Here is a 23,124-nt window from a genome sequence, read left to right on the forward strand (position 1 = left end):
ACTTGGAAAATACTAAACTTATTATTTAAGTGTTGGGAACATGTTGGACATCTGTATTGTTAATTTTGTCATGTTTCTGAACATTATACACTTTTTAAAATATTATATAATTCTTGTTGCTTTTCAATGGGTGATGGGCATTGTGGCCCAAATAAATATGCAACACATGATTTGGGCACAAAGTGGCATGCAAAATGAAGCATCCATACATTACAACCAAACTTGTGTTTTGACCGTGGGAGGATAAGAAATTTGACTTTCTTATCTTATTTTTCAGTTTGCACTTTGACTTAGACAAAACTATGTGTGGACTTAAGTGTAGCAGACATCAGCTTGGCCTTTTCTAATCTCTGCTGCACTGTAAAAATAATTAATTCAACTGACTGGACAACCTCTGACACTCCGACAAGTTGAGCTGAAAATTAAGGATACTTTCCAAATAAAACTTTGTTCACAATTTATTTGCGAAGTACATGTTTACATAGGCCAGAAAACTGGACAGTCAACATATTTAATTTTTCTTAGGTTGAAAAAGGCAAATATGGCACAGTACTTAATGGACAGAAATGAAGAAGTGTGTATAAGCATTGTCAATTTTATTTTAACAAATGAAAGGAATGTACTATAATATATTTTAAGTATGCAGTCTGAATTAACTCTAGTACAGGAATAACACTTGTTAGGTGACAGTACCTATAGTTGCTCCCAGTCGGTGACATTTTTATTTTTAGTGTGTGGCAGTCTACTACATCTTTCCCATATCTCATAAGCACATTTTTAACTTGCAACTAGGACAAACATGAATTTAATGCATTAAAAATGTACAATTTTACCAGCAATTTTTAAGTTTAGAGCTTCACAATATATAACGTTAAAGAAATAAGTCATTTTACTCAGTCAAACTGAATGAAAAGGCATATTTTTCAAACAAATTGTAGTTTTAAAACAGTCTTTGCCGATTTAGCTGTTTTCTAAACTCGCTTTTTCTACTTTAGGTTCATGGGTAGCCAATCAAAATAGCACTGGGCTAGAAGGAACTTTCTGGATTTGCTGATGCACATAGTAGTATATGTTTGAACTACAGGAATGGTCTTAAGTTCCTGGATTCATATATGGGAAAATATGTAAACTAAACTCTTTGCAGAATGGTTTATGTTTATTAAAAAATAAGACCAGTCAGAAGCCAAAAAAGAGTGTATACATTCCAGAAGACAATTTGGGCATTGTAAAAACAGCCTTTTTGAAATGGGTATCAAGATGCAAGTACAGATAGTGCACCAATCCAAAACAAACAAAAATGGTAGGAGATTCAAAAATATTTACATTAAATTACAGTGTATTTATTCACATGGAGTCACATCTTGCAAATTTTACTAATGTAAGTATTTAAAAAGCAAGACCGTGTTTACAAATCATGTGCATAATATCAACTCACTACCTGCAGATTATTTTGGAGATGGGAAGCAAAAACAGTAAGCCTCAGTCATGTGTCACCCAGTTCCGTCTCCATGTCTCTCCTTCAGACATTACACTGCCAGGAAGGCAACAATGATGCGCTTATTTTCAAACTTACCTAATCCAATTCAGAATTATAAGCAAAATGATTTGAAATGTTTATTTTATTTCAAATGAATTTAATTTAATTACATTAAATTCATAAATATTTTATCTCAATACCAATATCAGGGTTTACTTCTAGAGAACATCCAAGACTATTTTTCTTTTCATTTTTCCCCAAAGCCTACCAAATGAGTACCTAATGCCAACAATGAAGATTCTGGAACTGGTGTTTTTTTTTTTTTGTAAAAATGCTGCTGCCTCGCATTAAGGAGACCTGGGTTCGCTTCCCGGGTCCTCCCTGCATGAAGTTTGCATGTTCTCCCTGTGTCTGAGTGGGTTTCCTCCAGGTCCTCCTGTGTCCTCCCATAGTCCAAAAACATGCAGGTTAGGTGCATTGGCGATTCTAAATTGTGCTCTGTGTGTGCCCTGTGGTGGGCTGGCACCATGCCCGGGGTTTGTTCCTGCTTTGCACCCTGTGCTGGCTGGGATTGACTACAGCAGACCCCCGTGACCCTGTAGTTAGGATATAATGGGTTGGAAAATGACTGACTGACTGATAAACATTTTATAAATTGCAAAACAATATTCATGACATGGTTGTATTAACTAGCAGACTACTGGTTTCTAGGTGATTGCAATAACCTGATATAGCTCAGTCTAAGGAAGCCTTATACAGTTACCCTGTGAGGTCACCACCTACAAGATGAAGTTTGATATTAGTCAGACAACATTAGTAGCAAGGTACCGGTTGATCTCTGAAGTTCTTCTTTAAGTATGGATTTTGAAAAACAAAATTTACCTATATGCTACAAATTATTACATTAATGTCTTAAAGTCAATGTGTTTGTGTACAGACTTGTATGTGAGGTGTTTGTAATAAATGATACTACCCCTTTCAGAGTATTACCTAGATTGCTGAGGGTGGAGTGGTGGCTCTGAGGCAAGGGATCTGAGCCAGCAATCAGAAGGATGCTGATTCGAATCCTGTAAACACCAGAAGTGACTACTCTGTTGAGCAAGGCCCTTAACCTGCAATCACTTCATCCTGGATGTGACATTAACCTGCATCCAGCCCTGCAGGGAAACCTTGGGGTTGGTGGCAGGATTGGCACTACAGCCACTGTAAAAAAACCTCACACTGGGTCCCAGTCCGGGTGGTTTGTCTTGTTGTGGGTGCGGCAATCAGCACATGCTCCCAGCCTCTGTGTGGTTCAACTCAATTGGTAAGTCAGTCCATATAGGAAGAGAGGACAGGAAGAAACCTCGTCTTGTTCTGTGTTTGCTTGGCAGCTGCAGCATGAGTGAGTAAGCGAGTGAGGTAACGAGAGAGAGCGAGAGAGAGCAAAGCTCTTCTGTTATCATTTTAAAACATCTGCAGTCAAATATATTTGAGTAGCAGAGCATTAACAAGCATTTCAATGGATAAAAGATCCATCTGAGTTAATTACTTTAATCATTACTTTAACCAGTAATATGTTTGTTACTTGTTAAAAAAAAGTTTCAATCTGAAAACTATAAACTGATACATTATACTGGTACCTACAGAAACCATCACTATTTTCATGATATAGTACATACTACCCTCCCATAGGTAGCATGCATGTCAAGTACAGATACAAAGAGACTAGACCATGATATCAGTATTTAAAGTCCTCAAATTAAAAATAGAATTAGGCACTTTTATCTGCAGTAAGAGCTTTAAATTATTTTCAGTTAATGTGCACCATGTTTTCAGATTTTTTGGAGACAATGCTTCAGCTCTCTTAGGTTTCTTGGACAACATTTTGAACTTCACATTTCATGTAGTGCCATGTATTTTTGATGAAGGTGAAGTCAGGAATTTGATTTAGCCACTCAAGGATATTTACCTTTTTATTGCTTAGCTGTTCCAATAAAACTTGAGCTGTGTCATCTTCTGAAAGGTGAATTTTATCAGCATCTCTGTGTACATTTCTCTGTTCCGTAAACAGTTATTTCTTATGTGTTTCCTTGTTCCTGCTGAAGTGAGGTACCCTCATTGCTTTATTTATGGGTAACATGGACTGTGATTCACATTACATTTTCACCATAGATAATATTTGTGCTTCTTCTGGTCATAAAAGTTTTTATTACTTTGTAATTAATCACAATAAGATATATAAGATATATATAAATAAGATATAAAGAAACACACAAGGTAAGCTTGTTGTACTACATAGAAGTAACACTATTGTTTTTGATAAGAGCTTTTGTATTTTTTAAGATTTTATTTCTTCTGTTGCAGACTCTTGAAGATTTCTAACAAACAAATGTTATCACTCCTGCAGGACTGAAATGGACCCTTTTGCTTGTGTAGTGTGTGACGCTCAGAAGGAAATGAAGGGCCAGCTGAAACAGTGTGTGGACTGGATCCAAGCCTATTTCTGTGAGCCTCAGATGGTTGAGAAACTTCCTCTCCCAGCTTTTCATCATCCTATTTTTCAAAGAGGTTTGTAAGAGACAAATACTTTTTTGAAAAGTGTTTTGGTTTGGCTTTCTGCTACTTTACTTTGGCTGCCACTTCTTTCTTTAGCTCCCCACACTTTTGCAGTTTGTTTTATAATGCCTGAAATGAACACAGATAACACAAAGTAAGTTACAAGGATTGTACTCCCAGTCAGTTCCAAGTGGCTGTGTTGGTTTTGGATTAGCTTCACATATTTCTTGGCACAGGTGATGCAAATGATGCAGTTTGACTCTTGACATTTGTTGGCTGAGAAATTTAAAAGCGAGTGCATTTGAATGGCTATAAACTTTCAATGAGCTTATTGTTAGACTGATCTGTCCTTTTGCCAAACCCAAAGGGAAAGAACCTTTAGAATGAAAGATTACCAAGGTTTCTGTTACAGACTTGTGACAATTATCTAACATTAAGCAGCTTTTATTAATTTTACATCATTGTAAAAACTAAAGTCATTTATCCAAATGAAAGTAATTATTTACTCCTTTGTTAGTAGTCTGTAGAGAATAAATGACATAACTAAGACTTTTGTTTTGAACGGAGTAAAGAAGCTGGCAAGCAAGAAAAATGTAACATCATTTACAAAATGAAAAACTCTGTGAATTGTTGCCAGTGTAAATTTATTGGCTGCAGTGCTTTAATGTGTTCTGTACTAATAAGCAAAATTATGCTTATGCCCAATCTGATATGTGAGAACCTTTTCAAATATTTACAAAAGTTAGAGGCAGGCAAAATAAACTGGAGCCAAACAAGGTAACATAAGGAGACTACAGTATATTATCATTTTATGTAGTTGCTTTAGTCAGTGTAATGGCGAGGCAGAGTCTGTACTGGCAAAAAAAAAAGGAGTCAAGGTAAGAACCAGCTCTTTTTGAAATGCCGTTTCAAACCTGCAAGTAAATTTATGTGTGTTCATTTTTTTATTTAATTAATGGCATATGGAACCACCAACTATTCATTACTTTGAACTAAGAACACATTAACAAATGTATAGTATATTAATACAGTACATTTATGAATGAGTTACCTCTCTTTTGACATGAAAAGACCCTTGCAGCAATTTTTTTTGCTTGCTGTCCTGTTTGGCAGCATATGCCCTGATGATTTTTACTGCCATCATTTGTGTCTGAAACCCTGTATTCATGCAAACGTATCATGACAGTATTGTGGGCTAGCTAGTAGGGAGGAGATTAAAAAGGGGCAGAAAACAAAAGAGATATATGGAATAATACATATTTGACCTAATCTTGTGTCTAACATGAGCTCAACTTTGAGAGTGTCATGCTCATATTATGTCGTGACAAGTTAAGGGCTTTAAAGTTAGATACCCCAATAGTCATTGTTCCTTTTTTCCATACATACTATAAGCAGCTGTCCATCTCTAGACATAGAGGGAATAAAGCAAAAGTGGGTGACCATCCTGTAGAAGGCTGTGCACCTTAACATTTTAAGAAATATGTTGCAGTTCAATCAAATTGGGATCCACCTGAACCCAAGTAAACCTTCATGGAATATGAATGTGGCCAGGATCCCACTATTCTCGAAAAGGAATATGTGATAATAAGCACTATGTAAGTCCAGTGTATAAAAAATAGTATTCCTTGCAGCTCAGAGAATATGACCAAGTGGATTCCCTGCCTTGTGCCCTGTGTTGGCTGGGATTGGCTCCAGCAGACCCCCGTGACCCTGTGTTCAGATTCAGCGGGTTGGAAAATGGATGGATGGATGGGTAAGTGTTCATTACAGTACCTTTGTGTTTTTCTCTTAGGTCCTTGAATAAATGGATCCCCCCTCCCTTTTCCTTTTATAGTCACTACAATGAGAGAAGCCAACTCAAAAGACTCCACAGGCTCAATAACATGTTGCTGTAATAGTTTTTCTAGATTCTTAGAAACGGCAGTTCTGACAACAAACAGCAAGCAGTGTGGATTCTGCTGCTTTGGTTTTACCGCCAAACATTTATTTTGTAATTTAAATCCATAGATTTTGTAGCATGTTTGTACACTCTCTTAAATGACTCATACTCATCTTTGGATGAGGTATTTTATTCTGTAACATGACCGTTTAACAACTACATACCACATTTAGCAAAGAGATTTTGACCGAAAATTGAAATTCCATACTGGGAAATATAAAGTTGCGTCAGTACTTCAACTTCTTTAACCCATTTGTCTAAGTTTTAGAGTGCAAATCTTGATTTTCAGAAGCCGGTCCATGCACTTCAAGTTGCAAAGAATTTTGCATCACTTATTGTAATTGTTGTTGGCATAATTTTGAGACTTTCAGTGACATTCATTATAGAAAAACCAATTTATTGAAGGCTACTTCCGATGATTGGTAGCTGTCTTCCTCCAATAGTAACATATAGAATGTTTTTTTCCCTTTTGCCCTCTACAACAAGGCTATGAATCAAAACATTTTTGTATTCTACCTTTTGACATTTTATCAAATGCTTGTATTCTGCCTTCCAACATTTTTTCTGTACCCATCTGGAAATTATCCTAAAAAACACAAAACCAAGCTATAAAAGGCATAGCTGGATCCACAAGAGTCATGAGAAACTGTGCAGTTGAGCTCAAATTCATAGCCATTGCTATTAGTATGGAGCAGTTCAATTAAAGATGTAACAAGTATCTTTAAATTAGTTCAGCTACCATTCACCACTCTCTCAACCATAAATCTACTCCACTTTCTTCCTGCCTTCTTCACTTCAACATCATACTTCTTGGTTCCTCTCTCATGCTCACAGTCTAACACAGACATAAGGAAGTGCTCAAAATGTAGTTAATCTCTGTGTATTTCACTGCAGGACAGGCAGAGACCCAGGAGAGTTTCTCCAAACTACAGTGTGGCAGCAGAGGGCTCTTATGTAGTGCAGGTGATATCTTAAATGCTAAAGGTGTCTGGTCTTTGATATGTATACTGTATATGGACACAGGCATGCATGGAGCCTGGGAGCACCAGTGGGAGCACTGAAAAGACAATCACAAAACTTTCCAGGTTGTCCCTAATTCTGGAAGTATTTTCAGAGTTTGTTCTGGAAATTCCACAGAAATAGCATGTAAAGATGCATCAGTACTTGTTGTATTTATCCTTAGAGTTGAGAGATGAGCTAGGACAAAAGCTCAACTGTACAGGTTAGAAGAGGTTGTACGTAAGTGGCACAATGCTTGGATGGTGGGCATTTGGATGAGTCCCTACATCTTACAGACAGTGTTCTGGAGTTTGTATGGCTGTTTAATGTGTTGTTGTGCTTTGTGATGTAACACCACACCATTTCTGTTTCAACTCCCTGATGTTTTGTTTTTTTTTAATTATTTATTTAGGGTTTTTTTTGCCATTTGTTTCTATGTCAGGGTGGTACACAGAGGTGTTAATAACACTATATACAGTATATATATATATATATATATATATATATATATATATATATATAATGTGTGTATGTATGTATATCTGTATGTATATGTGTATGTGTATATATGTATATATATATATGTATATGTATATGTATATATATATATGTATATGTGTATATATGTATATATATATATACTGTATATATCTATCTTGATGGTAAATGAGAGCACTTCTTATTAGTACAATGACTGTCAATTCTTATGTAGAATTTCTGCCAATATTGCAACTTTCATTACAAACACTAATGTGTTAGGACAAAATCAGTCTCTCTGCAACATTAGCCACATTGGTAAGCCACGGATTGAGTCATCTTTCAAGTTTCAGTATTTCCATATTTATTATGGCACATTAATACTTGCTGCATAATATTCTAATTCTGTTCAAAAAGAACCACATCTTTATTTGTTAAATTACTTCAAGTTATGTTGGTTACATCTTTATTAGTCAAAATGTATTTTTGTATACCACACTTTATTTGTATCACTTCATTTTCATTGAAAAGTAAAAATAAAAATTGTTGTGTATTTCTGCATATACTAGAAAAAAAATAACATGTTTCAAAATTGAAGGGCTTTACCAAATTACTGGATGCTGACACTGTTCAACGCAACATTTCCCTGAAATGACAAGTTATCATGCTTCCATCTTCTAGCATCACATCCCTGTCAACAAGAAATTCAAATTTAAGTGATTGGCAGCTACATATTTTACAATTTTATGTGAGAATGTCCTGATAGGCAGAGTGGCATTGCATTGTTAAATGCATTTAAAATCTTTTTTCAAGATAGTGTCCTACTGTGAATGTACTGAAGAAGAGGTCAGATGATATGATTATTTGACTGGCTAGGAAATACTGTGTACTCTTTGAGAAAACACAGATACCTTAATAATTAAAATATTTTTGATTGATGAAGTAAGTAAATGTGCTTTATGTCTAGCAACCCTCTTGTTTTTGATAATAGGTTTAATGTGTGTAATCGTATACATGTAAGCATTCAGACGTTTATTTTCTTTCCTTTTATTCCCATTCAGAGTTGTTGTCAGTTAAACCTAAATTGGCAGTAATGGACACTAGGATATTCAGTATGTTGAATGTGCTTTTGTGCTTATACACTATTAAGGGACAAACAACATTTTCTATAAATATTTGTTTTATTAGGGAAAAATTTATTTGCTTTGTCATTCAGGCTACAAAAACAACTGGCTTTCCACATGACTGAAGATATCTAGTGTCCTCTGCAAGTTAAATACGATACTTGTTATGCTGGTATTTTTTTTATAAAAATATATGTTCCATTAGTTTCAAAAGCTGATTCCATTCTCAGGAAGAAAAGATACTCAAAAGAAGCTTTTTTAACACTCTAAATTGAGAACATATAAAACTCTTCGTCCTCCTCCTTCAAGATGTATATCAGTGCATAAAAGTCTTTTTGATTACCTTAGTGTCATTAGACTATGAATTGCTCCTTTGAAAATGATAACTGTGGAGGAGCAAAATCATTTTAAAAGAAAATAACAAAATGGTTTAAGATACTTAGGTTGAATGCCAATTATATTTTAATATTCAACTGAGCATATTTTAGGAGGAAAAAAGGCAGAGGCAACGCATGCATAACTCATTGGCAGCGTCAGCCAGCTGTGCCACTCTCCTCTTCGAATCACTTTGTGCATTTTAGTAGCATGATAATTTAGTAGAGAACTACCTGAGTGATGGCATTTTCAATGAGCAGGTAATCTATAGAGAATTTTTATATGGTTATGAGCTCTGTGCTTCAGCCTGGCAACACAAAAATACATCAAGACCAATTACGATATCAACTTTCAGTGTGATACCCTTGCCACGCAAGTGCATGTATTTCTGCCCCAGGCATTTCAAATTGCATCTAATTTGAAATCTTTGGGGTTTTAATTAAATTTCAGAATATATGGAATTCTTCATTAGTACCTGCTCTGAATAGCAGATTATACTTCTCTTCGGCTCTCGTTAAAGTGGTGGGCTATGGTAAATAGCAGGTTGAATCAAACTGATCATTTACAGTGGCTGTATATGGGGAGCAGACATAGTAAAATGCAAAATAATATCAAAAAGATTATTAGTCCAGTGAGAGAGTCTTGATTTGTATTTTAATGGAATCTTACATTTCTCTTAATGATTTGCAAATTGTCCTCTGATTATAAGATGCATTAAGCTTTTCATTTTAATGGCGAGACACAGCCATTAGCTGGATTTTCCCCCCTCTCCTTTACAGAGAGCTTCCCTGCAGCAGCTAAATATTGAAACCATTAACACTTTTTGATGTACTTTCTAGCGTAATACAGGATAAACCGGTACATGAATAAATGTGAATCCACTCATTGTTATCAGTCTCTAGTGATAAAAGCAAACCATCTCTGTAAGGTAATTCTGTTTATTTTTTTTATGTAATAATCATGGCATTAAAGATATCTTCCTCTGAATGTTACCCATACTTAAAGTAAAGATCAAAATTTTAATGTGCTTTTTTCATAATTTCTTTTGCATTTAAATATTCATAAACGGACTGTGTCAGCCTCATGAAATTTTGACTAACAACAGTCACCAGGACTGTCAGTTAGCATGCAAAACCAGAGAGAGCTAGCAAGAAAAAAAAAAGAACTTGCCATACATGCGGTTCCGTAACGGCATGTATGTCATGAGGTAACCTCTTCAGTGTGTTATTAAAGGCAGTGTCGTCCATTGAACTCTGTGCATGCTGAGAATAAAGAAGTATCAAATAATAATGTTACATCTTCATGCACTGAATTGAAAAACAGCAGTAACTTTATCCAGCTGTGAAAAAATAGTAGTTGTCAGTTTTCACTAGATGCTTGGTGATTCATTTAATTTATCTTTTAGTCAAAATTGAATAAAGTAACATTATCAGTGTTCTTTTTACATACGTTTACATGCATTATATTATTGTATCATATACAGTCTATACTGTATTTATGAAAAAATACATTTGTATAACTTCTTTTTAAAATACCAGGAACATGGTTAAAATGGTTGCTGTTCTTTAACGTTATTTAGTTAAGCTATTAATTACTGTTATTACATGTTCCTGATTTTTTGTGGAATTAAAAAGTGTATTAAAGATTTTACTGGTGGTAAACATCCTGGACCCAGGATGACTCCTTCTGCATCTCACTTTATTCAGAATTCATGCAATATAATATGAGCTTTTCAGTACATTGGATATATATCAAAGCCACTCAGATGAGATCAATGTAATGTGTACTATTATAAATGATATTTTGTGGTAGGGCTCAACATACAGTAAATGTTCCCAGGTTTATTAACAGAAAGAAATACTGGTGTAGATTTCCAAAATTTCAAATCCTAATATCACTCAGTGGATAAAAGAGTAATGATCAGTGTTATCAACATTAATGCAGTCTGAAGTTTGTGAAAATTGTATAGTAACAGGACAAAAGGAAGCAGGAGTTGTAGAAAAATATTTAAAATACTGGGGTACATGTTAAAAGGTATAGCAAGAGCGAAAAAAGCAAGCAGGAAGAGTCGAAAAAGGAGGAGGAAAATACACAGAGTTTCCACAAATTGGTGATTCCCATAAGAAATAATAATGGCATTGTATTAAGAAAGGTGAAAATAAACATTAGATGTAGGTGAAAACAAATATTATATTTGAGTTCTTGTGTATGAAGAACCTTACATAGAACCCAGACCTAGCACAAAGGGCATAGAAAGAGACATCAAACAAACTAAAAGGGATTTAGATCACAAGAATTACATTAACCGGTAACTCTGATTTGGGTATTTATTAATGAGTGTAAATATGCAGTGAATTAAGTAAGTATTCAGACCCCTTAACATTTTCACATTTTGTTATGTTCCAATCTTGTGGTAAGATCATTTAATTTAATTGTTTCCCTCATCATGCAACAGTCAATACTCCAGAATGATAAAGCAAAACAGGATTTTAGAAATTTTTGCAAATCCATTACAAATAAAAAAACTGAAATATTACATTGACACAAGTAATTTAATATGATATTACCATACGTCTGCAACATAACTAAATGTTAAAAAAGTGAAGGGGTCTGAATATTTTCTGGAAGCTCTGTATATATAAGTGTGCTCTGTGATGGCTTATGTTGTTTTGTTCTGTCTTACGTCTAAAGCTGTCAGCACTGTGTTAGTTCCTGTGATACTGAAATGGATGAACATTTTTGAATTTTACACGAGAGTGAATATTGTACATGCTATTTGAAATATTCTTTTAAAATTTATAGTGTCAGAAAAAGCAGTGATTTTTGTGTTTTTTTTTTAAAAGAGCTAGACGTTCTTCTGTGTTATTACTTGTATAGATAGGACATACTGTATACAGTCAAAGAATTTATGATGTAGCATATTCTGACTTTAGCCTAATTGTGACTAAGTCGTAATTGTAGCTAAAAGTAACTGTTTGATAAATAGCATGCAGAAGTTCAGTTTTATACTTATGCATTCAGCTGACAATAAACTGACTTTCATTTTCGTTTGAATGTTTAACTTCATTCTTAGTTTTACCTTCTCATATTCCAAGAGTAATTAGAGTCTAGTTGTGCTGCCAATAAAAACGCAAGTTAAAGTTTAATAAGGACCTGGAAATGAAGTAGAAAAATCAAGGTCAAAACTTGCAAATGAACAGAAACATCAAGACCCAATATATAATCCAAAAATCTTAGTTAAAAGAAACATTCAAAGTCTTGACTTCCTGAAAAGATTTTAAACTATCTTAATAACACAAAAGTTTTTCTCACACTATCTACAATCTTGAATTCCACACTACCACAGCAGTAGCTAAAACTTTGTTGTGGTGATGATGTCATGCATTGTGACTTGCTGCCATTGGGAGATAGCAACAAGACATTGTTACCAACAATAACTTGAAACACACAAAATGATGATGCAAAGAAAAATGAAAATGGTTATGCAAAAAGTGACTAGGTGATCAATAGGAATAAAATCAAGCACACATGTTTACAATCACATATTTATTTATTTTTTTTGGTCTGGTACTACCACTTAGATCTGTTTGCAAAAGATAATCTGACCATTATCACAAATCTCTTGAGAATATAACCCTAAAGATCCCTATGACTCACAACCCCCTGAGAAGATCAAGGTCATAATCCTCATAACAAAGTTTGATTGTTAAAGTGATGGCTGTCAATTACCACTTGAATAAAACAGTAAATTGAGTTAGGCTCAATGAAAATGTGTGGAGCTTCCATGTAACTTTACTACCAACAAGGCAAATTGTAGTCAGGTGTAACACTGGAACATTGTTTTGCTTGTAGGGTAGGAGCTGGAGCTGCCACAGGTGTTGGAGATATACTGTTTATTCTTCACTATGCATAAAGGAGGCCGAGATATATACTGTTTGTTCGTTTCTATACACATAATTGCCACTGGAACTTGGGTTTGTCTTCAAGGGTGATTTCTTTTCGACTTTCAAAGTTGTTCCTCAGGAAAGATCCTGAGTAATAATGAGGTTATATAGTACATAAGCCCCTAACTGGGTGCCATTTTTTAGAGGTTTGTGTCAGGGGAAAGTGAACTACAAGATTTCAGGTTGAATCAAAGTCATTAAATAGGCAGGAGTAGGATTAGAATAAAAATATATGTGATGAATTTACAGTACTTCTAACATTACAAGATCACAATCCATTTTTTATTGATGAAGAAATTGTAGTGTTTATAAAATATACTTTAACTTTCTGTTTTAGTGAGCATATGCAAAACAAAAGAATTAATTTTTTTCTTACCAAATACTAAAAAGAACATAAAAATAAAAATGTGTAAAAAAAAAAAAAAATTAACGATTAACATAATCTGAAAGCTTCGCTGTAACATTATGTTGTTAAAGAAATACTCCACACAAAAATATTTTTTAATATGTTACCAACCTACCAGTTTTGTAGCATTGTCCAAAAAAAATTTCTAATCCTATGTTCACATGCAGAATGGCGATAATAAGGTTCATGATATAGTACAAGCTAATGGTGACCAATGCAATATAATGGGAAACAATATGAAAAATATCAATGGAAAAAAGAAAAAAATCTCAATCTTGCATAATACACATGTCAGTTATCTAGTCTTCTGCAGAAAACTTGCAAAACACATGCATTTTTTTACAAAAGTATTTTTAAATAAATACTTCTAGAAATAACAGTGTTCATCATAAACAGGAAACAAAAGTCACATGTGATTTATTTTGGAAATAAAGATAAGACTTTTGACCAATGAATGAATTTCCTTTAAGAGGAAAACTTGCTAATGTGTAGATGTATAAAAAGTATGCAAAATATTCCATGTTTTTAGACATAGTGGTTTTAATGTTTGAATTCCACCTGATTATTAGGTAGTCCTAGTCTGAGACTTCAGGTGAGAATTGATTGATTGAGAACATATTGGAAGTATCAGTCTGCCTAATCTGATTTTGAGTGGTGAATTGCCTTATTCTTATTTAGTAAATGATTGTGTTTCATCTTCTTCCTCAATGTTTAAACCAGCTGACCAGCAATCTGAAATCCCTATTTGATGCTTTCTTTTAAATTGGCCTTTCATTGTTCACCACACTTTAACTCTTAAATCCCTAAAATTGTATATATGTATAACACTGGTCATTTTTCAGTAGTAAACCTGGAAGCACCTTTGTCAACGTGAAGATACTGCATGTGCTACATACTGTTTGTTGTACTTTTGAGTTGATGCAATTTCTTGCCCTCCTACCTTTTCCAAAGTCTTAGCAGCGGGAATATTTCAGCCATGTGGTTGATTCTGCTTTATGATGAATGAAAAATAGAATACAAATGCTGTTTCTATTTGCATGAACGAGTTTCTATTTAACCAGATCCATCATTGAGACACATTTGAGAATAGGGATGAATGTAAAAAGGAAAAAAAATCACTTTCTGGAGTCTACTCCACTGCTGCTGTTGAGGGAAGACATGTGGGTGACTTCCTTCAACTCTCTACTGTAGTGTATGTCAGGAGCAGTAGATAGAGAGAGAGAGAGAGATACTTTATTAATCCCAAGGGGAAATCATTTCCTCAAATCTGAATAATTACTAAAGATGGCACTGCAGTTGATTCATGCTTTAAAATTATTTTTGACAGAAGTTGCCTATTTTACTTCCTCAGTAAGAAGTTTAATAAACCTCACTATGTTCTATTATATCTACTGAAGACAAACAATGGTATGCCTGTTCCTGCACTTAGTATTTACTGTTAGATTACTGTACACTCTCACTGTGGCATATGTATTAGCTGTACCTGCCATGTTCTGTCACACCATTCATATATAGTAGTATAGCATACAGTGGCATTAAATAACATTTCCCAGGACCACGGTACAACATATTGTAAGGTTTCTAAACTCTTTTGGGACTCCCCCCAGCGGGACGACACACCGAAGAGTGTCCCGAAGCGCGATCGCCACATCTATGGAAGACAGCTTATCCATTGCTGGGGCAACCACAGGCTCCCAGCGCTGCAGCGGCTTGCTGTGAAACCAAACCCAAGTTGATCACGGTCACACTATAAGCGCTGTCATCGGTGGGTGATGCAAAGAACATTATAAATGCAGGGAACAAGATTACTTGGCCACGACCCTGCCTTATTGCTGTGTCTGTGTATAGGAGAGTGGTACATACCACTACAATCAATAACCTTGCTGTTCCTGTTTCAAGCTGAATAAAGCTGGTTTTGCTAAATTACTGAGACTCAGCCTCGTGTTTTGGGGTGCAAGACAGGGACTCGCACGTTACAATATATATATATAAACACAGCACAATTGCAGGACAAGTAAACAACTATAGCAGACTATAAATAGATAAATAAATAAATAAATAATAATAGGTAAGTGAATAGATAGAAATACATAATAAATTCCTTCTCTTCAGCAGCAGGCTGGAACTGTTAAAAATTATGCATGAACTGTCAGAGACAACTCAACAAAACAGTAAACACAAAACAAAATATTTATGTTTACAAAAAATCCGGTGCTGTCTATATTCTTTATGCCTGCCCATGAAAAAAAAATTCCTTTATGACCAAAAATGACAAAAATGTATTTTTATAAGCCTTGAATTTACAATTATATATGAACTGTACATCAATACAGCAAATATAGAATTTATAGTGTTTTATTAAAATATCGTAGTAGGTTGTTGAAGAATACTACACACTCACAACTGAATAGTGTATTTTTGTGTTTAAGAAATCACTTTAGTGCTTCATTTCTATCGCCTTATTTGCCTTGATCTGATGGAATGGATATACTGTATTGATTATAAACATTTCAGCTCTAAAAGGAAAATTGATGTCATTACTACTTTTGTTTTACTTTTTACATTTTATTGAGCTTAAAGACCACATTAAAATATATACAATACAATCAAAATACAGCCAATACAACATTCTAAAACAAAAATGCATTATAGATCTTAATGTGAGCAGTATGTGAACAATATAGTACAAGAAATCACAATAAATGCATCATTGTATGATCTTACCTCATCTGGCATTACATTAAACAATGCAATTGAACAATTAAGGAAAATGATGAATTTTATACTATCTGACAAAAAAGCAAATATATTTAATAAAATGATCTTAGTTTAGGATAATCCCAAAACATATGCTCCAGTGAGGCCGTTGTTAACAGTTAGGGTCCAATCTCTGATATATTTTAGTGTTTTAAATCTTAAAAAATGTGCCTAATGTACAATTTAAATATGATTGTAATTGTGTTTTGCACTGATCAACAAAGAGTGAATATTATGAATGATTGTGTTCAATTCCTCGTTTGAATTGTTACTTATGAGATACCTTTCCCATCATTGCCTAAGATCTTCTTAAGAGTTTACACCATGAAATTAATTGATAGAATCTGGAGAAATTTCTTCTTATTACTATAATACTGTATATTCTAGCGTAGATACTCATAAAAGACTAGGGAAGGTAAGCAGGTTCCTTTTTGTCAAAGTTTCTTAATTTTGCTTTAAAAAATAGCATGTTGTGGAATACTATATTTGAGATGTAGCTGAATAAACGATATATACAAGCTTTCAGCATAAAGGTGTCTTAAAATCCAGGAGCAGAGACGAGCACCTGTGCTTTAAAGTGTTTCTTATATTTTTTCCCATTCCTTCAACAAGAGATGCATAACCAGACTGCTAGTAAATTGACGAGAATTATTGACGACTGAGGCTAAAAGTAAAGAATATACAGAGTTTCGTTTAGGCAGCATTTCCTATACTTATTTTTCATCTTAACAAAATGTATATACAAAAAAAGTTAAATTATAAATAGTTGCAGAGTACTACAAGAATCATTACTAAACCAGCTGTTTTGGCTGTGCATTGTAAGAAGCAAAAGAATATCACAAAGTGGCTTACATTAAAGAGAAGCTATTAGAGATTAGATTTTTTTTTTCAGGTCAAGCAGTTTAGTAAATGACTAGATGCACATTGTGTAATTTGCTTCAGCTAACTACATTACTGTATGTTATTTGACGTATACTGTGCCTTTTAGATCCAGGGTTAAAAAATTAAAATGATTACACTATTTTGACAAAATTTCAGGTAACATTTGCAATATGAGATTGAACCATTAAGTGATCTTTTTCATGGAATTTAATGCTATTTACACAGTAGATCAGGACTATAGCCTTTCAAATTAAAGCCCTTAGAGCCTCTTTGAACAGATATTCTAATCTGCACACATAAGCCTAATCATATTATTTCATGTACTGTATATTGTTTGCGGAGTTGTTCTGTAAACTTCAAAATGTCACTGTTATTTAATTTCTAAGAGACTGACAAATTTTTTAAGGAGAGAAATGGGCTATTTGATAAAACATAATTCCTTTGTTTTACATTACTTAAAAATATGAGAGACCCCTACAGTTCTTTTAACATTTTCAGCACATAATCAGAAATGCATATGTCCATTTATTACAGTCAGCAATTTTTCTGATTTTGTAAAACTAGTACAGTGAAACATTTTTCCTTGTTATTTGCTTTGATTCCCAGAGCAGACTAGATTTTCTGTATATAACCAATTGTGTGGTGTATATGGGAGAGATTTCTTTTTGTTTCGTGATATATTAACCATTTTGTAAATGAATTTTCAGTGCAAATTGTAAAAGCCACTTTATAGTGTTTCAATGAACTACACTTTATAAACAATCAGTCTGTTATCTGTTTCAGTGGTGTAAAGAACACATTGGGATCCTTCATTTCCAGGACTGATTCTATTCTAGGGTTTTCAAGCAGATTGAAAAGTGAAGAAACATATGTCCAAACATCAGACATTCTTATGTTCCTTATTTTATTTTAAAAATTTATTATCAGTCAACTAGCTTCATACATCTAAGTCCCATTATATTTGCAATGATGCAGGAAAAAAATTAGCATATGTCAACTCTAGAAAACCAAATGTTGACCTGATGATTTCTGTAAGCATATGCTGCTCTGTAATGTCCTAGGCTGCAGGCAAAGTAAACATGCTGTCACTATCTAAGCTATTTAACTCGAGTTTATTTGCGTGTTCATTATAATCCACCCAGGAAAATGGATTGTTATTAATTGCAGCTATGCAGACTAAATTGCAAGTAGGTTTATTAACTGGCTTGCTTTACATAACTAATTCATTTTAGACATCTTAACTACTTTTTGTACTTTTTAAAATTAAATACTGCAGCATAAGTCAGAAGAATATATTCTCACCAGTTCTTTGCAATTGAATGTTTTTGCTTTGTTATTTTGGTCTGATAATTAGTCAGTCTGCTACTGTTGCTACCATACAGTGCTTCAGTTTTCTGCTACTGTGTCGCTGGTGTGAGGTTTGCATGTTCTCTTTGTGTTCAAGTCTCCTTTTCCTCCAAACAGCAAAATGCATACTGTGAGATCAACTAACCTGAACCCATTTCAGATGAGCTCCAGCTTCTGCATGACCATCAAAGTAAAAATAGATGGATTGGTGAATTACCTAATATTTATACCTTTCTAGTTTGTTATTTTTTCTTAATAAAAATATTTTGAAACAGGTTTTAGTAGTCATATTATTACATACTCTACTCCATTGTAAAATGTTAGCAGTAATAGTTTTAATGTGTAGTGCACTCTAAATGTCAACAATTAATAAATTATTTTACCTATAAACTTAGAATTTTAAATTGTCCTGTTTAGTCATCTTTCAATTTAAATTGTTGATATTCGTTACATGTTTGATTAATATGAGAGTGAATGAGAGGAAATCCAACTATTCAACGGTAAGGCCAACAAGTATTACATTTGTCTTGCACTGCAAAATGTTGTCAGAGTGACTTGCTCTAAGCATATTGGAATGAGTGTCAGATGCATCTTAGGTATCAAGTGGAATTAAGAAAAAAGTGATACACATTTAGGTTTTTGCAGGTCATACTTTGAAACTGGACTGTGCAGCCTGTCTTTTTGAAAGCTGTAAAACATAAATTTTCCCTTAGTACACTTGCAATATACTACATATGGTTGATGCCTTTCATTTTAGATAGTGTAAAATGAATAGACTTTGACACGAAAAAGAGGTTTGGGGCAGTCACCCGTATACTTGAATAAGGTAGCAATAATGGAGCTTTAGCAACACAGAAGTGTACAAGTTAAGTTCCAAACAGAAACTGAGTAACAATGGAAGATGACTGGCCTTTAAAACAGGTAACCGGAAGTGACATCATCTGGAACCGGAACTGCAAGTGATGACCTTGGAGCCGGAGCCAGAAATGACGTCGTCAGAATCAGGCAGAATTTCCCGTGTCTGGTCTGCAGAGACAAAAGAGAAAGGTTTATTGCACTCCGCCACCCCCTGGCCTGGCATGGAATTACCTTCTTTTGCACCTTCTAACTGCTTCCCATGCACACGTTTGCGACAATAGCTATTGATGCCACACATTTCTGCCTGCTTTACCAGGAGCTATTATTCCCATTTTAATACCTTTTTTGCTTATACTGTATGCATGAACTCTAAACCAGGAACATTGGCAACATAACTGATGAGATACATAATTACAACTAAATTTAACTTTATAATAAATATTACTAGCAAAATACCCGCGCTTCGCAGCGGAGAAGTAGTGTGTTAAAGAGGTTATGTAAACATATATATACATATACATATACACATATATATACATATCTACATATACACATATCTACATATACATATATATACATACATATACACATCCACATATACATATATATACATATACAAATTTACATATCTACATATATATATACATATATATATATATATATATATATATATATATATATACACATAAATATATACATATCTACATATATATATACATATGCACATATATATATATATATATAAATATAGACATACATATATACATACATACATACATTCACACATATATATATATATATAGATATATATATATATATATATATATATATATATATATACATATATATATATATATACATATCTACATATATATATATATATATATATATATTCACGGCATTCATAGTCTGAATCACAATCTGATTGTATGTGTGGTTACCTACCAGGTAACGCTTATGGTTGGCCAGCAAGTCAGCTAACATCTGCCACGGTGCCTTCAGTTGTGAGAAGCAGATCATAGAATGGTTGAAAATAGTTTACTGTCAAATAATGCAAAGAGTACGCGACACGTGTTTTGCCCTAATTCTGGGGTCATCAGGCGTACACACTCACTGCACTCCCTTACCGGAATCGAACCTCGGACATCAGCGCTGGAGGCAAAGCCCCTAACATTGCGCCACGGCATGTGGTTCATTTATTTGACAGCAAGTAGATCGGGGTAATTACATTCACGGCATTCGTAGTCTGAATCACAATCTGATTGTATGGGTGGTTACCTACCAGGTAACGCTTGTGGTTGGCCAGCAAGTCAGCTAACATCCGCCATGGTGCCCTCAGTTGTGAGAAGCAGATCATAGAATGGTTGAAAATAGTTTACTGTCAAATAATGCAAAGAGTACGCGACACGTGTTTCGCCCTAATTCTGGGCTCACCAGGCGTACACACTCACTGCATACAGCCAAATTCCCGCGCTTCGCAGCGGTGAAGTATTACTTTTAAATTTTAATTAAGAAGAAAAGAAAACCTTTTTAAATTGAGGGAAAATATACCAATAACAATTTGTTAAGGATCTGTTTTTTTGTGAAGCTGCCTTTACACAGCCTGTCCGCTGTTTTATAAACGAACGGCATATAAGGCCGTCCTTTCTCCTTGCTTAGCGGTTCTGTATTGTTTTATTGTTCGTTTATTACAATTGTTATAGTTATTGTGTAGGTATTTGAGACTCACTTTTCTGTTCAGGTACCCATTTCCTTTGTGTAATCCGCTGATTCTCCGCTTTTTTTTCCGTTTATTACGATTATAGTTATTTATTGATTCCCTTCTTTAGCTGACTACCTGCTCATATAAGGCGCTCTGCTGTTTTTTTGTGAAGCAGTCTTTACACAGCTTCTCCGCTGTTTTATAAACGAACACCATATAAGGCCATCCTTTTTCCTTGCTTCGCCAAGGAAGCAGCCTTTTTATTTAATCCACCAGTTCTCCGCTGTTTTATTGTTCATTTATTATGATTGTTATAGTTCTCTTTGTATACCACGTTGTCAGTTCAGCACTCCGGTTGTAATATGACCAAGTCGTGCAAGCTTACTGTTGAGAATGCAACATATAGTTGTACAGGAGAAAAGCAATCTTGCCAAACTTAATTTAAACTTACGGTTTACACCGTGCTTTGTTTCCGCCGTAGCTGCACTTATGAATATGCTTGTATGCGTCACTCGCTCGCTTCTTATTGTTTCGCTGCCTTCTCAATTGTGTAATGAATGTTTTCTTCAGCGCTCTTTGGGGCTCTTCCTTGTTTTCTACGTACTGCATTCACAGTCAGTACACGTGATTACGTGGGAGGCGTGATGACGCGATACGCAACTCCGCCTCCCACGGCCAGCGAGCTGCAGTCCATTACAGTATATGGACAAAAAAGAGGTTCCAGTTATGACCGTTACGCTTTGAATTTCGAAATGAAACCTGCCTAACTTTTGTAAGTAAGCTGTAAGGAATGAGCCTGCCAAATTTCAGCCTTCCACCTACACGGGAAGTTGGAGAATTAGTGATGAGTCAGTCAGTCAGTCAGTCAGTGAGTCAGTGAGGGCTTTGCCTTTTATTAGTATAGATTAAATTTATATTATAAAGAAGTGTGAACTTTGCAGAATCTATAATTTTAATAGCATTTCAATTGTAGCATTACAATTATATTTATAAAAACGTGAATACAAAGTATGATGCCCAATATATTCAATGTAAAGTAGGATCAACGTAGGTAAAATAATAGAGTCAATTAGCTGAGGAGGGCAAGACCCACCAAATTATGCTCAATATAAAGAGTCCTGAAAACCAAAAGCAATAGTCTCCCATTCTTGATGGTGCCAATGCTAATAATTGGCAATATTTTTTTTTTGCCAAGACACTAAAAAACTTGACTAGTAAGCAAGGTGGCTACATGACAGTTATGAACTTCTGCAAAACAAAATAAGTGCTTAAACTATCTGCAGTAAAAGGAGCAACTTAAAGTGACTAAGTGAGGAGGATGTAGCAGCTGCTTAGCTACTATACACCATTGTAAAATTTCCAGATTATCTTATCCATTCATTTTTGACAGAATTATATGTGGAGAAAAATTTAACCATACTATAAGACTCGCTATGGCATATTTGGAAACCTTACAATGCATAATAATTTTAAATTGTTACGCATAAAACATCTCTTGAAATGTGTTATGTATGTTTAAATTGTATGCAGTGTTGAAGAGTTTGGTTTTCTGCCTATTTGTATAGTTAAGTCTTTAAGTTGCATTACAGATTGAAGAAATAAAGTACTTGCAATATGTAAATAATTAAAAACAAACCTTCCTAAAATAGAGAATGATCAAAAATTCAGGCTAGAAAGAGTACACATTAAAAGCAATAAAGTGTCACAGAAAAATAAAAGATTCTGTCTTTAGGTTTGAGTGCTGACACAGGCTAGATGGAAAATGTGTACAGGTAGGTAGAAAAGTGATTATAATAATACACTATATTTTTAAATGTTTAGTTGACATATTAATTGTATGGAAATTAGTAATTATCCTGAGAGTTATCCCAAGTAAGCTTGATTTCTTTTTTTTTTAATTGAAGTGAAATGTTTTGCTTTATGTCAATTTTTAGCTACCATACTAAGCATTAGATGCAAATTTAGAAAAATAAAGGTGTTTAAAATTTTTAAATATAAAGAAAACATTACAGTAGGAAATTCTGTAGGTTATGAGGATACTGCATTATATTGCTAATATACTTTAATAAATATAAATATGTAAAGGACAGTATTTGTGTGTCTGCGTGTGTGTGTATGTAGGGGGAAAGAGTGCAATGAGTGAGTGTGTGTGGGTGTACAGTAGGGACTGGAAGGCTGCAATATCTGTCAGCCTTTATTAGAGCAGAGTGAAGATAGTTTTAAGATATGTACATCCTCTCATCTTCATTAATTTTGCACCCTCCAGTAAAGAACACTGATATTCTTGTTACTGCTCATG

At 34.3% G+C, this 23,124-nt stretch overlaps 1 protein-coding gene across 1 annotated transcript in view; it reads left to right on the forward strand.

Moving 5' to 3' along the window:
• Positions 1–23,124, forward strand: part of mgmt (O-6-methylguanine-DNA methyltransferase) — a 471,555-nt gene that overhangs the window by 360,896 nt on the left and 87,535 nt on the right. Inside the window, exon 4 of the mRNA XM_051922992.1 lies at positions 3,867–4,027. Within this exon, the coding sequence (XP_051778952.1) occupies positions 3,867–4,027 (161 nt within the window). The remainder of the gene's footprint in view (positions 1–3,866; positions 4,028–23,124) is intronic.

This window comes from Erpetoichthys calabaricus, chromosome 2 (genome assembly GCF_900747795.2).
Source record: "Erpetoichthys calabaricus chromosome 2, fErpCal1.3, whole genome shotgun sequence".
NCBI lineage: Eukaryota > Metazoa > Chordata > Cladistia > Polypteriformes > Polypteridae > Erpetoichthys > Erpetoichthys calabaricus.